We start from the raw sequence: 17428 nt of genomic DNA, 5'->3' as shown, positions 1-17428 counted from the left end.
CATGAATGCTGTAACAAACCTGTACAAAAAGCAGGTTTGCTTGTAGTGAATACTTAGGAGTTTAGGCAGATGCAGTTAAAAAAAGTTCAAATCCCAGAATGTGTTTTTTTGTAGAAACTTTTGAAAGTAGTATGCAATGTTTCCATAAATTATACTATAAAATATTAACATGCCTATGGTTTGCTGAGTCCAGGATTTTCCACTGTCATGTAGTTTCATGAAGAAGAGTAATTTGCAGTGCAGAAAGGCTTTCTTTCCACCCATTGGATCCTTGGTGACTAAAATGCAAGGTTAAGAATAGGATCAGGGATTCCATTAACTGTGCTCTAATTCTGTGCCATGTCTGTGCTGAGAGCTACAGTGATAGATACTAAGATCGTAGGCGGAGGTAAGGTGGTAAAATCAGAGGGCTAAAAAAGAGCAGTCCATGACTCAAAACTTTGCTTTGGGGCGCTTAGCATAGTGCCTGGCACATAGCACAGCCTAAATAAATGCTAGCTGACTGATTCCCTTTAGCAGGCTACATAATGCTACCTTGGGTGTGGTAGTAATACAAGGCGATGATGATGGTGGTGGTGGCGGTGATGAAAATGTTGTTCAGTCCGACTCGTTGTGGCTCCATTCGGAGTTTTCTTGGCAGAGATACTGGAGTGCTTTGCCATTTTCTTCTCCAGCTCATTTTGCATTAGAAGAAATTGAGGCAAATTGGGTTAAGTGACTTGCCCAGGGTCCCACAAGTAGTAGGTGTCTCAGGCCAGATTTAAACTCAGGGAGATGAGTCTTCCTGATTCCAGGCACACTATCCACTGCGCCAACTTGCTGCCAGGAAGATAATACACATTTTTAAATGGTTGAAGTAAATTAGATCTCTTTTTGTCTCCAATCCAACAAATCAGTACATAGAGTATTTTTTTTCTGCTATGTAGGTATGAAAAAATTGAATGTTTACTTTATTCATTTTGTACTTGTCCTGTGCCTATTTATGGATAGCCAGGGCTGCCTTATTTATAGTGTCTTTCCCGAGACAAATAATATTAGATGAAATCGTGTGGTGAAAAACCACCAGAAACACTGCAGGCCATCGTCTAAACAAAGGCCCATTTGAGAACCTAGAGCTAATTTTAGTGCTCATTTTTAGCTGAGAAGTGCTCTGTTAAAAGATTCCCATCAAAGGTGATGAGTTACCAGCTTAGATTTGTGTTGGCTAACTGTAGATGGTGGTCGAGGGACTGCTGTGCAAGGAGAAATTTGTTTTTCCTTTGTGGTTTCACAAGTTTGTATAATTTGGCAGGTTAACTTTGGCACCTGCAGAGCCAAAATTCAGCTAAACAAAGAAGGGTCACGATACTGGTAGCTTTGTAGCAGCAGATAGTTTTATTTAAGAAGCTAACCCATAATGTTTTGGAACACATGACTAAAATACAGAGGCCCCAGTCTCCCATTAAATAGAATTAAAACTGTTTATTTGTTAGGTATTTCTACAATTGATTTTTTTCTATCTTTCAACTCCATGAAGTTAAGCTTTTAGAAAGGTTTTTGAAGAACCAGGAAGCTGCTGTAGACTTGGGATGTTAGCCATAATGGGGGAGGGGGTGGCACTACCCAGATGGTATTTAGAGTAGATTACTGACTAGTAATCCTTTTCTGTCCTAGAAGATTAAAGCTATTCTAGTGGAGTTGAGGTCAGCTGACATGTTTGTTTAAGTAAATGGAAATGCCTTGGTCACTGGCAAAACTACGCCGACATTTTTTAGAAATGTGTGCCTATACCATAGGTTGGAGTTTCCTTCTCTTTGTTTACTGAAGAATATTCATTTTAACCCTGCCCAGGTTATTCATTATTGACAGAAACTAACTACTCCTCCTGTAATTGCTCTGGACGGGTCACTTATTAAACAGGTGTTACATTTGCTAGTCATGTGGATCTCAGGGGTTTGAAAAGGAAATAGAATACTTTGTGGGGGAAGCAGGATATTGAAACATTGGTCGCTTTTATTCATGAGGGCTGTACAACCTAGAGAGCAGAGACTAATGTGCCTCAGGCTAAATGGAAGAAGAAGCATGCTGTCCTGAGACCATGTGCTGTCCATTTTCCTGGAATGGATCGCGGAGAGATGGACTTATATGAGGACTATAAATCACCCTTTGATTTCGATTCAGGAGTGAACAAAAACTATCTCTACCTGTCTCCTAGTGTAAATACATCTCCTCCTGGATCACCTACTCTACAGAGACTCGGTAACTATCTTGTCTACTTCTGTGCAAAATTAGGTTTATTAATAACATGTGTACCTCGAATGTGATTAGGGTGGGGTCTTATCTCATGTAGGGACATGCATGCTTTGGTGGTGGAGAAATGACGTTGCCATAAGTCAAGACAAATAAGTGATCCATCTCTGGATTTCTGGAAGCAGCACGCTTCATTTATGATAATGTGGATTTCGTAGTTGGCTTTTTTAGCCTAGAGCTTCTTCACTGGATTATTATGAATTCATGGAGCTGATAATTAAAAAGTAAAGAGAAAGTCCTAAGAACCTTTGTCTTAGAGCAAATGCTTCTGTTGTCATGTTTCTGATATAAAGTCTTAGCCTCTGGGTTCTTGTCAGAACTGAAGTTCAAATAATGGCTGTATTTAGATTTGAGGACAGAGAACCAAAAATGGCACAGATGACTCTCAAAGCAAGGAATAACAAAAATGTTATGATTTCTTGTCCTTTGATGCCACTTACTCTGTATGTGCCCAGTATATATAGAATCCATAAATGATGAAAACTCTGAGATTAGTACTAGGAGCACAGATGTCTAACTAGGTAAACCCCTTAACTGTGTACCAAGTTATTTTTCAATCTTACAAAGAATAAAGTCTGAGTTTGAATTGGTATTCTTATTAATACAGGAATACATAGGTTATACAGTGTATTTATATAAGTATCAAAACAAATATAAATCTAGAGAGAGATGGTTAAAGGATAAAGTAAAAGGTCTAGTTGCAAATATTTGGTATTTGCATTCTTGTTGATCACTTGGAAATTCTGCTTTAGTATTTTTCCTGAAGTGTAGACAGGTATCACCTGGGTTATAGTCGGAGTCCTAACCATGGTATATGTTATGTCTGACTGAAGACTATATGTATGTGGATACCAGAGGGGATTATAAAAATGATGGGGATTTAACTAAATGACTGCCATGTTTTTCCTAGGGGAGTCAGTCCAACTCTGTCATTTGTCGTCTTCTTTTCTGGCTTCCTTCATCGACCATGGGGACCATTTTGAATCTTGGGAATTAGATCAGAGACCTAGAGCTAGAAGAGACCATAGAGGCCACCCTGTGCAGCCATCTAATTTTATGGGTGGCAAAGCGAGGCTCAGAAAGGTTAAGCGACGAAGCCCCACCAGTAGTGCAGAGCTGGGATTTGAACCTACATCCTCTGACTTCAAAGCCAGTGTTCTTTCCATTCTGGCATGCTGCATTTAACCAAGTGTTGTTTAAATTTTTTTTAAAAGCATTTGAATTTAGCAATATGCTTACACATTGAGTCCAGGATATAAAATGAGGCTCTCACAACCTCACTTTTCTTGGTGTTTATAACTTAAATGGGGAAACTATTTGACTTACATGAAATGGAGAATCAGTAGTAAAAAATGGCTTCCGTGGTAGGAGTTGTCATTATGCTCCTGCTCAGGTTAGCTTCCTTTTGTGTCATTTTCATGCTTCAGTAACTCGGTGTCATGTGTTATTTGTGTATGGTAGATAAGGGTGGCCTACCCTAGAAAGCTAACAGTCTCTCAACAGATTGTGTATAGGACAAAAGCAAGGCTGGGCAAAATCTAATTGGCAGTTCTATTTCTCTAGAAGGTTCGTTTTTAATTATCATTTGAGGTGATGAATGGAAAAACCTTAAAACAGAAGGGCCTGAGTGAAAGAAAGCAGTTAAGTGGAAATTTTCAATATGTAATAAAAAAAAGCAAAAAACCAAAAAATCTCAAGGCAGAATGTGGAGAACAAAAAAGGTTGTAGGAGAAGACAAATGCTTCTAGTAGGCAGTCATAGGATATCTTGAAGGTATGGCAGTTGGTCAGTCAGTTCAACAAGTATTTCAGTGCCTACTATGTTCTTAGGCACTATGGTTAAGATACAAAAAAAAAGACCACAGACAGTTCTTGCTCTCAAGGGACCCATAATCTAATGGGAGAGAGAACATATGTCCAAACAAACTACATACAGGTTAAGTAGGAAATAATTAGTCATCATCAATCAATAGTCAATAAACAGTTACTAAGCACTTATTGTGCGCCGGGCACTATGCTGAGCTTTGGAGAAACAAAAAGAGGCAAAAGACAGTGCCTGCCCTCAAGGAGCTTACAGTTTAATGGGGGAGACAACATGCAAACAAATATATTCAAAACAAGCCCTCTACAGGATAAATGTAAGATAATTATTAATTTTGGAGGGAAGGCACTAGAATTAAGCGGTGTTGGGAAGGCTTCCAGTAGAAGGCTTGATTTTAGTTGGGACTCAAAGCCAGGGAGGTCATTATTCTGAGTTGAGGGAGTCATTCCAGTCATGGGAGACTAGCTGAGAAAGTGCCTGGAGCTGGAGTGTCTTGTTTATGGAACCGCCAGGAGGTCAGTGTGATTGGGTCGAAGAGGACAGGTTGTGGAATAAGGTGTAAGAAGACTGGGTAGGTAAAATGAAGCTAGCTTATGAAGGGGTAGGAATGCCCCACAGAGCATTTCATGGAGGAAGGTACTAGAATGAAGAGGGATTGGAACAAGCTTCCTGTAGAAGGTTGGATTTTAGTTGGGACTTTAAAGGAAGCCTGGGAGGGAAGCCAAGAGGAGGATATGAAAAAGGAGGGCCAGAGAAAAGGCTGGAGCTGGTGGGGTCAGGAATAGATTATTAAGGTCCTCGTGTGAAGGAGGGGAAAAAAAGAGAAACGTTTAATCTGGTGTTCCTAAATTAGGAAAATTCTATTACCTTATTGGGGCCAAGAATTTGAGTAGCACTTCAAACTTTATTTGTGGCACAGATTTATCTTTTGGTGTATACCAGAGGGAGGAGGATGCATCCTCTCCTGTCACAAAAATTCTGAATGGAGGTTTTGGGGCAGGGATGGAGAGGACCAGTGTCTCTGCGTTGCTGGAAAAGGAGGAGAGAGAAAATTCTGGACCAACAAATTGAATTAAAATGTGGAAGGATGACTCATGGCCCAAATAAAAAGGAGAAAAAGGATTTGACTAAGATTGCAAATTGTAGTAAATTCTTAGGACTTGTTTATCTAGAGCAGAGGAGTCAAGCTCACAGCCTGATGAAAGCAGCCTGCAAAACTCCAGAGTGGGGCCTGAACCAATTAAAGTGTAATTGAAAAATGTTTAACAAAATAAACAAAATAAAACACAACATAGATATTGTTATCTTGTGGTTTTCTGAGTCCATATGCATCAGTTGGAAGGATCTGTTTCTATTTGAGTCTGCTGTTCAGTCATTTTTCAGTTGTGTCAACTCTCTGTGACCCCATTTGGAATTTTCTTGGCAGAGATGCTGGAGTGGCTTGCCATTTCCTTCTCCAGCTCATTTTACAGATGAGGAACTGAGGCAAACAGGGTTAAGTGACATGCCCAGGGTCACATGGTTAGTAAATGTCTGAAGCCAGATTTGAACTCAGGGAAGAGGAACCTTCTTGACTCTAGGCCTGAAGCTCCATCCACTGTGTCACTTAGCTACCTTTATGTGAGTCTGATGCTGTTGTACATTAAGTTTTTTTTTCAATTTACAAAAACTTATTTTGTCTTTCTCCCACCTCTTATTTCCATTGCAAAAAAAAGAAAGAAAGACAAAAACCCTTGTAACAAATATTCATAATCAAAGAAAACAAATTACCAAATTTTGGCCATGTTCAGAAATGTATATCTCAGTCTGCACCCAGAGTCCATCACCTCTCTGTCAAGCATGCTTCCTCACTGGTCCTCTAGAAAATGTGGTTGGGCAGTGTATCAATCAGAGCTCTGATGGTTTTCAGGGCTGCTCATTGTTGCTAAATACATTCTTTTCCTGGTTCTGCTCACTTCGCTCTCTAAAAGCTCATACAGGTCTTTCCAGGTTTCTCTGAAATTGTCCCTTTCATCATTTCTTAGAGCACAATGGTATTCTTTACGTTCACATATAATAAGTTGTTAAGCCATTCCCCAGTGGATGGGTAATCTTGTTTATATTTACAACAATATTTTTTTTTTGTTTTTTTGTTTTTTTGTTTTTACAATATTTACAACAACCCCGTCAGGTTGGGGTATCATTGTCACCATTTTACAGATGATCAAATTGAGGTTGAAAGTCACCGCTTTTGGCCTCAGTTCCATCATCTGTAAAATGGGAGATAATCATAGCACTTGGGGTGGTTGTAAATAGCAAAAGGGAAAATGGCGAAGTGACTTCCCATCGTCACACAAAGCCAGAAAGGTGGTGTAGCTTTCAGATCTATAAATAAGGGAACAGATGATGACCAGACAAGAGACAGAGAGGATCACTGAGGAGGAAAGTGGACGGTTTTGATTACATAAAATGTAAACGTTTTTGCACAAACAAAACTAATGTGGCCAGTATTAGCAGTTAGTGTCTATGTAAGACTCTCATTTTCAAGATATATAAAAAATAGAATTGAATTTGTAATTATAAGAGCCATTCCCCAATTGATAAATGATCAAAGGATATAAATATGTGATTTTCTAAGGGAAAAATCCAAGTTATCAATATCCATTTTTTAAAATGCTATAAATCATTAATAATTAGATAAATTAAATCAACACTGAGGTTCTACCTCATTCCCATCAATATGACAAACTTGATAAAAAGGGAAAATGAAAAATATTGTCAGGACTGTGGGCAAACAGGTACATCAAAGCACTTCCAGCTGTGCAATGAAATGGTAGCACCACTACAGAAAGCCATTTGGGACCAAACTCCTAAAGTTACTAAACTGTGCCGCCATTTCATGACTAGGCCTACACCAAATGTACGAAAGTATTTATAGTAGCTCCTTTTATTCTCAAAACAACCCTACTTGATTGGGGCTCTTATTATCCACATTTAACAGTTGAAGAAACTCAGACCTAGTAGAAAAGTAGCTATCTACTGGAATAGGATGGGAAACCTTGATGATTTCCTCCTCCTGTGCATTGCCTTTAAGCATAGACCTTAGAGAAGGGGTGTTGACAGAGAGCACATAGTTAAATGGCTACCCAGTTGTGAGTTTCAAACACAACTTTCTTCTTTTTTCTTTCTTTTTTAAAAAATAAGTTTTTATTGCTATCTTCTGTTTCTTGTGTCTTCCTAGTCTCCCAAGTATCCCTCTCCCTCTCCCTCCCAGACAGTCATCCCATGGAACAAGTAGTATTTTTTTAAAGGGAGGAAAAAAATCAGCACACAACTGATCAATACCTAGAAAAATTCTGAAAACATGTACAGTGTGTAACATCACACACCTCTTGCTACAAAAACTCTTTTTATGGGGGGGAGGCAATCAATGATATAATTAAATATTTCTAAACAGATTTGTAATAATAAGCATAATATTTAACATATAATATATAACAAATTAAATATGCTTAATGGCCAAAAATCTTTAGGGAGATTATGCAGAAATTTCAGTTTCCTCTACTTTCCTTTACTTATTCTGCCTTTTCCTGTTGTAGTTTAAGAGGAAACTAGTCTTTTAGAAGTCAAACTCCATACCTGTGCATCATGTTCCTGATTTCCTTCTGACTCATCCTGGCCCTTGTTCCAACTCTCCCTCCCACTCCAGCATTGTTAACCTCTTGTTTTTCATTGGTCACTCTCCCTTCCATTTTTTTAAAACATGTTTCAGATGTCTTTTATGTGAGGAAAAATTAAACTAAACTAAATGTGAATTCAGTTGCTTTTCTTTGCCTCCCACTTTGCTCAGCGCAGTGCCTGATGCATAAGAGCTTAATTACTGCTTGTTAACTTGACTTGGTAGATGCCTATTTCCTCTGTACATTTAATGGTTAGACTTGAGTGGGTGACTATCGTCTGTTCTTAATTATTTGACTGTTTCATTTTGACCCTTTCCTTGAAGGTTCTCAGTGACCTTTTTTTGGCCAAATGAAAGTGGCCTTTTTAATATTCACCCCTTTCAAGTTTCTTTGCTTCATTTTAGACTCTTAAATACTCCCTCTTTCTTAAATAAGTTTTTTGTTCCTTGCTTTTGATCTCCTGAATTTCCTTCTCATCTAGTCTTTCCTGTTACAAATGACATACAAATCTAGAACTCTGGACTTGACCTTTCAGAGCAGCGGGGTGCCTTTGAAATAACCCTTGATATCAGAAGACCTGGGTTAAAAACCTCTAACTCTGCCAGTTGTTACTTGTGTGCCCTTGGGACTAGCTATGAAATGAGGGGGTTGGGCAAAAGATGGCCTCTGAGGCTTCTTCCATCTCTAGGTCTAGGATTGGGTAAGCTCCAAGGCCACTTACAACTCCCAGTATGTGGTCCTGTAATCCCTTTCTTTTAGTATCCTGTCCTTAACTGTCTCTAGGATATTTCTGAATGAATGTCCTAACATCACTCTTCCCAATTTCTATTCTGCCTTTTTTACAATAAAACTGTTGCCAGGTTCTTAATCTTGTAGTTATCTACCTCAGCATCCTCCTTTCCTCTCTTTTGCCTTGTCCATAGTCCAGTACCATCCCTGGTTCTCAGTTGTCTTCCTTGCATCTTCAGGCTTTCCTTTTCTAGTTACTATTTTGCTTCAGTCTATAAACATGCTCGGGTCTCTTTTCCAAATATGCCCCCAGCCCCGCCCAAAATCCCCCAACAACCTTCAACATGTTCACACTCTCTAGCTCATCTCCTCTCCTTCCTTTATCACCAGACTTTCTGATGAATTATTGACAGCAGCTATCTCTTCTTTCTAGTCATGAACTTTTACTCCTTGAGTCCGTGTAAGTCAACTTTTGCCCCTCATCACTGCTGAAATTGCTGTCTCATGAGTGACCTAATTGCCAATTTTTAAAAACGACTCCTTGGTGTTGACCACCTTTTTTTTTTTTCCTTTTTGCAAACCTCTTTTCATTGCTCTGTGATGTGTTAGTATTCTGGTTGCCCTCCTACCTCAAAGGACTTCTCCTTTCGGCTAGTCTTTCACTTCTTGAATGTTTCTCAAGGTTCTGCCCCCTCTTTCTATGCTTTCTTCCTTAGTGAACTTACCTGTTCCTGGGATCTCAGTGTTGGAGGCCTAACACATACATTATCTTCTCAGGTCCAAACTCTTTTCCTTCAAAGTCTTGTCCAAGTAGCTCCCCATACACCTGATCCTCCTTTCTGACAATATCTTGGCGCACAACTTGTGCTGCGTTGTTATGGATTTGTTTTATGCTCTGTAATCTGCCCCCTCTCTCACAAAACCTCACTTTCTAGAAGCACTCAGCTAAATGCTACCTTAATAAAAATAACTCATATTGATATAGAACTTCAAGGTTTACAAATTGCTCTCTTAAGAACCTTGTCAGACCCACAAGGTGGGTAGTGCCACTATCATATTCTCATTTTATACCCGAGGGAGCTCAATTCAAATACCAATCATTATGTATTTATTACTCACCAGGCACTGGTGCATGAAGACATCCACAAAGGTGCTATTAGGTGGGAAATGAAGGGATGGCTGACTTGGGCCCCCACCTTAAATGGAAGTTATGAGAGACACTCTTTATCTTCCAGTCAAAGGGGCAGAGGGTATTGATGAGTTATGAGTTCCAAGGCTGAAATGATCTTCCAGGATGAAGAGATTCCTGGGGCATGATGGGGAAATTCAGAGGAGATCAGCCAGGTAGGAAAATAGCACCAGGCATACAATGACAAAAATATATCTGTGTCCTAAAGGCACAAGAAGAAAGAGGAAAACAACATGTATACAAATAGATCAACATAAAACATAATACAAGGTAGTTTTGAAAGGAGGCATAAGAAGCACTAACATCTGGGAGAATCAGGAAAGGTCTCTGAAAGGAGGAAGTAGAACCTTGAGCCTTGAAGGGAACTAAGGATTTCAACAGGCAGAGACGAGGAGGGATGGCATTCTAGGCTTGGGAGGCAGGCCTGGTAAGAGATAGATGTAGGAGATGGAGGCCATGGACAAGAGACAACCAGTTTGGCTGGAGTAGATTGCAGGAGTTTGTGATGTATCCCAGAGGGATTAGGGAGCGACAGAAGCTTCTTGAGAAGGGAGTGGTTTTTTTAGGAATGAGGAAGCACTGTGAAATGAAGGGATTTCAACACAGTTAGGCACTAGTCAGTGGGGTTTCCTGGCTCCAAGTCCGGTGCTCTTTCCCCTGCTCCTTGCCTGTCTCTACTACTATGAAAGGTGAAACCAGGTCCATATTCTCAATCTATCTCGATCCACAGTGCCTGAGCCCCCATTTCCCTTGAGTCTCTTCTCCCCTAAAGGAATAAATTCCCTCAAGTATCGGGAAAAGAAAGGATCTTTACTAAAAATAGAATATAGTGCGAATAACTAAGAGTTAAATCAATCATTAAGCACACCCACCCCATGGATTTCCCAAAGCTGCATGTACCTGTTGGGGGAATGAGTGTTGGCCTCAGCTCCTTACTAACCACTGAAGGCTTATTCTATTCTATACATTAAGGGGAAGGAAAATACCTCAAATTATACACGACAGGTTAAGTTATCGTTCCCAGCAGCATTTTTGGATGTTCTGGGTTTTTGATTCTTGGCTTGGGCCCAAGGGCTAGGGCATTCATGGAAGGGTTCTGTCAGGGAATGGGAGGGTGCTAAAGAAAACCGTTGTTTCTCAGAACAGCAGTCAGACAAACGAGACCTTGGAGCGAGGGCCCAGGTAGGGTTTCTGCATGTTTCTCTTTTTCAGTCCGTATCTCATGAAGGAGCTTGGGAGATTCTTTTTCCTTCAGACTAGCTGTACTTAATTTCTGCTGCTGAGATCTGCCCTGGCTTCCAGGAAATACAGTTCCCAAAGAGAACAAAGAGTGGACCAACGCCCCCTCACTTTTATAAGTTGCCCATATTGCTCATGAATCTTTCTCTTTGTTCCTTTTCCTCTGACTTTACACCCTAAGGGAGAGGAATGTTGTTTTATTGGCTCTAGAAGGCAAGCTGCCGGTCTTCCTGCTATGGACAAATTACATGGCGGCCATACTGGGTTGAGCAATAATAATACAGCTAACATTTATATAGAACCTACTATGCGACTGGCACTGTGAACGAACATTTTCTTATTTGATAATAGAGCTTAAGTGACTTTCCCAGAGTTACAGAGGTCCTAAGTGTCTGACGCCTGATTTGAATCATGGCCTTCCAGACCCCGGGTCCAGTGCTCCATGCTCAATGCCACCTAGCTGCCCCTAATAATAACTAACTTTGATCCAGGATTGTTCAGATAACAAGGACTACTCTTTTGGGAGGGGCTGGAAAAGGTAGGGTTAAAATCTTCAAAAAAGAGGAAAAGAAAAGTTCAGAAAGCTTTGTTTAGGAAACTTCAGTTAAACTAGTTAGCTTTGATGTTGCTTCTGATCTTTTCCTTTTGTTTTAGTATATAAGGGAGAACCCTCATTTTCATCAGTTGATGGGCATTCCTAGAATATGAACTAGGGTGGGTCAGTCAAACCTTTGTACCTGGAAGGGTAATTAAAAGGGCTCTTGAAACTCTCATCTTCCCCCAGGAAGGAGTGGAGGAGAACCAATGGCAGGAGAGTGGGTTAAGAGGAGGTCCCATTGGGAGAATGCTTCATCTCTAGCTCTGCTGCTTCTGACTTTAGAGCCTCTCAGTTAAAAGAGGCTGGAGAGGGGTGGGGCAGAAGGCAGAGAGGCCTTGACTGGATGGGCTCCGGCTCGGGCTCGGGCTCCGGCTCGGCCTAGAGAGGCAAGAGGAGCCCTGATCCATTGAGGCGGCCCCTTCTGTACCAGCAGCAGCAATGACTCTTTAGGAGGCATTTCACAGCATGTTTTCTTCTGTGGTTAGAGGACTAGTAGTAGTCTGGAAAGTGGATTTCCCCCATTAAGAGGGAGCCCTTGCAGCAAAACAAGGTAAGGGAGACAGCCTCAGGTTCCGCTGGAAGACATGGCTTTTGGATTCCCCATCCAGGGGGAATGTTGCATTCCCCATTCCAGGGAACTTTGCTTTCTCATAAAGTTTTGTTCTCCCTTGCTTTTTGTCAAATGAGATAATCATATAAAGGTGCTTTGCAGACTTTGAAGTGTTATGTGAAGGCTTGTTGCTCTTGTTACTCTCAAGCTTTTCTGACCACAGGGGCCCGGTGGGAGGGAGTCAGGGGATATTGAGTCCACAGTGTACCTGAAAGGATGTGAGGGCCCACTCACCTGCCCTTGGTCACTGGTACTTTGCAAAGGTCAGTACCCATGAGGAATGCTAAACTTCTCCAACATTGTTGAAAAATACTGGGAGCCAGGAGGTCTGGGTCACTAACTTGGTCTTGTTTGCCTTCTCTGTAAGATGAGAGTATTGGACAGAAAGTCTCCAAGGATGTCTGAGATTTGGCCTGTCTTAGCTTAGCCTCAGTTTCAGTGAGAATTAAGCTGACCTTCCTCTGTGACCTTAGGCAGATTGCTCCCCACTCTGGTACCTCACTTCCCTCCTATAAATTGAAAGAACTGGATTAGATTATCCACAAAGTTCTTCTTGCCCTATCATAATATTTCAGTGGTTTTATTTTTCTCTTGGTTGGTATGATGTTGGCCTAAAGGCCCCCTTTGGGGTCTTCCCCCCTTCTGTGCCTTGACCCCCAAAGCAGCTGTTTGTTTTGTGTTACTACTCTACCTCAACCCCCAGTAATCAGGGTTCTTAGATGAAAATAATAATAAAAATGACAATTATATTACTGTTTGCAAGGTGCTTTAAGCAGATTATCTTCCAGTGGCCCCCTTTGACAGATGAGGAAACTGAGACTCAGAAGCTAACTAACTTGTCCTTGGTTATTTATATATCAGAAATGTCAGGTGGGATTTGATCTTAGGTTTTCCTGACTCCGAGTCTAAAACTTTATATACTGCCTCATACCGACTCTCATCTTACTTTTGACATCTCTTTGAAGAAACAACTGAATGTGGGTCCTGGTTATTAAGAATAATTAGTGAGCATGGGAATCAGTAAGCATTTTAAAGCTTCTACTGTGTGTCAGGCATTGTGTTCGGTGCTGGAGATGCAAAGACAAAAGATTAAACAGTTTTTGCTCCCAGGCAATTTACATCCTGTTGGGTGATGATCCATATGTGTATACAGAATAAATACTAAACAAAACACAAAGAAATTTTGGGAGGGAGGACACTGGCGTTTAAGGGAGATCAGGAAAAGCTTGAGATATGACTTGAAAGAGGTGAGAGATTCCACAAGTGGAAGGTGAGGAGGGAGGGCATTCCACAGGCATGAGGGATGGCCGGTGACAAGGCACGATGATGGGAGATGGAAAATTGTGTGTAGGGAATGTGGAGAAGGCCAGTTTGGCTGGATTGTAGAGTGTAGGGAAAAAATAATGTACAAGGAGGCTAGAAAGATAGATTGAGACCAAGGTAAGTTGATCACTCACTTCCTTTGGGGATGAGCAGCCTTCCCAGCAGTGATCAAATAGTATCCTGACATCTTTACCCATTAGATTTGATATCTTGGGGTCTCGGTCTCCCTCTTAGCTGTGAGGGTACCTTTCATGCTGCTTGTGGTTTGTCGTGGCTGCCTCAGGTGCAGAAATGTCTTTTTGTCTCTAGGTATCCCACAGACACTCAGCTTCTGTCAGCTCCTTTTGCCTGTCTGTGTTCACTACCTGATGACATTCATGTGTGACTTCTTTTAGTCTAGGTGGTCTTTCAGATTTTACTTGGATGTTTGATCTGTTTTCCCATTTCTGCCTCCCCTTTAAATAGCTATATTTTTGGTGATTTGCTGCCACCTCACGGTTAACATGGAAAAGACAGAGACTGTCATTACTAAGTTTTATCTCCTAGAAGACTTTGAGCATACAATCTTGGGTTTCTTCTTGGAGTGATCAAACTGCTGACAGTTCTGCCTTTGTGTTCTATGTAGTATCTTTAAGCCCTTCATTTACCTTGATAGCTAAAGGGAATTCATATCATCAGTAATCTAAGACTCCTTTAGCAAAAAAAAACAAAAACAAAAAACCCCCCAAAAACGCAAAACAGCAAACCTCTGTTAAATGTAAAAACTCCAGTAATCCTCAGCAGCATTCACCTAGCTTTCTGGACAGCACACTTCAGAAAAGAGGTGGATATAAAATAAAGATCGATGAAGAAACATTATAAAGGAATTTAATTGCTCAAAAGAATAAATTAATCACATTTGTAGAGTGAGAATGCACTTTAAATATTATCTATTCCAACCCCTTCAAATGATGAGATTGTGAGGCCCATGGAAGTTAAATGACTTGCTCAAAGCTGAAATTGGAGCCCAGGTTCTCTGTCTCCAAATCCATGGATCTTGCCTTCCTCTCAAATCATGGTTTATTTTTTTTTAAAGGAAAAAAATTGGTTAATCAAATCCTACCTAATCCTCAAAGCCACTGCTTATCATCTTTTCAAGAAAGCCTTTCCTGATATTTTTAGCTAAAATAAATTTTTTGCCCCCCATATTTTGCATAACATTTATTATCTGGGTCTCCTGTATTCTGGCAATGCTGATATGTATATTTTATTTTATGAGAGTTTTTAATGTTGTTATTATCATATGCTGTTTGATTTTGGTAGTCATCTAAGTCAACTGAAAGCTTTCAGAGGGGAGGCCGTCTTGTTAGAATGCTGTGTCTACCCTTCCGTAACAGAAAGCAGGTCTGTGGAGCATCAGGAAAAATTTACTGTGGGCTCAGGGGCTTATTTGCCAGTGTTCTGGTACTGAATGGGGAGAGGGCATCCTCCTAATCCAGCTACCTTTATTCCAGCCCCTTTGCTTGGAGTACAGGATCCCAGCAGCTCAGTTTTACAGTACTTTTTGCATTTTTAAACCCTATTCAGGTCTACTGAAAACGGATCAAGTACCCGAAGAAGGCGAAGATGTTGCCGCTACAATCAATACTACAGAGAACCTGTCGGAGGAAGAGCAGGATGAACTAAGAAAGGAACTTGCCAAGGTAAAGAACCATTATTTTGACAATGCTCTTGTTTGCCAGGCCGCCAGGAATAGGTCTGCCTTTTGTGTTGCGAAAGAAGCTGTAAAACCTAAAGTAAAGTAAAGGAATAGTTTCTCTTATGGACTAAAATTTGACCCAACTAGAAGAGCCGAGTTGTAACTGGAAGAGAGACCAAAACTCCAGGGATGAGGTAGAACAAGGTCTGTTCTTGCTAGAGGAGAAAACCATGGAACAAACTTCAACCTCTTTTATACTTTTAAAAAGTCACTCCTCATTGTTGTCCTGCAAACAGGAGGAAAATATTTTAAGAGTCTAGCACAAAATAAAAAAAAAAGTTTCTGTACATGCTAGTGACTTATCTACCTATCAATTTACTCATCAGATGTTTATTGAGCACCTATTACATTCAAGGCATACCCTGAAGGATACAGATACATACAACACGGTTCCTCCCGTCACAGACTTTACAGTCTAGGTGAGATAATACATAAACATGTTCCAACCACCACCATACAAAGTAGAATGTGACAATGTCACACGGGAAATACAAACAGTATTATATTTGGGGGGGGCACAGAGAGAGGGAAATTAAATTGACAGACACACACACAGGAGAGAGAGATGCACACACAGAAGGTCAGAATTACATAGAGACTGAGAGACAGACATGCATAGAAATAGACAAATGTGCACATAGAGACACACACACCACACATATACAGAGAGATATATGCATGCATGTGAACACACGTAGATCCGTTCCTACTGGGCGTAATCAGGGAAGACTTAATGGAGGAGATAACAATTAAACAGGCTTTGGAGGAGGTTGCAATATGAGAGAAATTTAGAGAGAATGAGAACTAGGACATTCCAGGCAGGGGGAACAGTGTTAGCAAATGCATGGTGGTAAGAAAGTTCATATGTGTCCACGTATGTAACTTTTTTAATGTAATGCGTTAGAAACATTTCCATTGTTTCTTTGGACTAACCACCTTGTAATTTTATATATCTTTTAGTAGATGTTTGCAGGGGGCATATGCTACTATCTGTCTTTTGGAGGACTGTCATATCATTTGAATCTGACAAAAGAAGTTAACTTTCCTATTTAAAAACCCACAGTAGATATGATAAAGTGTATGAAACCTGTGGGAGGTCAGTAAGAGAAGAAAGATCAGAAGCAGGACAAACCAGAGAACAGATTGGTATATTGTAGGTCACTGACTGTTCTCTTCAGTTTAACTTTATCACTTTCAAAGCAGGGAAAGATACATTGGTGGTGAGGCCTACCAGGAGAATTTGAGATTGAAAATATTAAGAATTTAATATAGATAACATGTTGTTATCCTTTAACTGAATTTTTTAAAGCCTCTAACGCCTCATTGAGTATTTTTAGCTTTTCAATGTGTCTCTGTGTATGTTGTCATTTTTGTGGTTCAGTTGTTCGGTCAGGTCTGATTCTTCATGAGCCTGTGGACCATAGCGTGCCAGGGCTGAAGTCTGTCCAAGCTTATGTTTGTTGCTTCTAGGACACTATCTATCCATCTCATCCTCTGCCATCCCCTTTTTCTTTTGCCTTCTATCTTAACCAGCATCAGAGTCTTTTCTAATGAGACCTGTCTTCTCATTATGTGGCCAGATTATTTAAGCCTGAGCTTCAGTATTTTGATTTTCCAGTGAATAGTCTGACTTAATTTCTTTAAACATTGACTGATTTACTGTCCAGGAGACTCTCAAAAGTCTTCTCCAGCACCACCACAATGGAATTGAAATGTTTTCGCAAAGTACAGATTTATGGTACGTAATCTTGTGTAGGTACTGGTGGCTACTCAAAAATTCCCCTATTCACCTCATTGGCTCCTTACCTTGTCACTTGCAGCAATTTCTGAATCTTTTCCTCTCTCGTTTTTTGCCTGAAGCGGTACCGTGAGCCTCCGCCATTTCAGCAGTTGATCTAGCCTCCTAATTCACTGAAAAGATTGAGACTGTTTCATGGAAGCTCCCTTTCTCCATTCATCAACATTTTTTAGCATCATCCCTCCCTTTCACGCTCTTCCCTATTATTCTTCTTTACTAAAATTAATTCTCTGTACCTGTGTCCTTGATCCCATTTCTTCTTGACTTTCCACCCATCATCCCTGCTTTCACATATATTTGGTCTCACTTCCCTTCCTTTCTGTCCCCTCCAAAGACATACGTAGAGTGCTGGTAGGTATGTGGGCACACCCTAGGGCAGTTTTCACATTCACCTATCCTTTGGGAAGGGGAAGGACCATTGGGAATGTTTCCCCA

At 40.5% G+C, this 17428-nt stretch overlaps 1 protein-coding gene across 4 annotated transcripts in view; it reads left to right on the top strand.

Moving 5' to 3' along the window:
• The window catches only part of TPD52 (tumor protein D52), a 124630-nt gene that overhangs the window by 81632 nt on the left and 25570 nt on the right, over positions 1-17428 (top strand). For 2 of the 4 annotated variants that reach the window (XM_036758137.1, XM_036758142.1), the window contains exon 2: positions 15024-15139. In XM_036758137.1, coding sequence (XP_036614032.1) covers positions 15024-15139 — 116 coding nt within the window. Of the gene's footprint in view, positions 1-1886; positions 2239-15023; positions 15140-17428 lie in introns of those variants that run through there. The other 2 variants (XM_036758128.1, XM_036758121.1) reach the window with 2 other exon arrangements.

This window comes from Trichosurus vulpecula, chromosome 1, assembly GCF_011100635.1.
Source record: "Trichosurus vulpecula isolate mTriVul1 chromosome 1, mTriVul1.pri, whole genome shotgun sequence".
Lineage (NCBI taxonomy): Eukaryota > Metazoa > Chordata > Mammalia > Diprotodontia > Phalangeridae > Trichosurus > Trichosurus vulpecula.
This window is presented reverse-complemented; position numbering and strand designations above follow the sequence as displayed.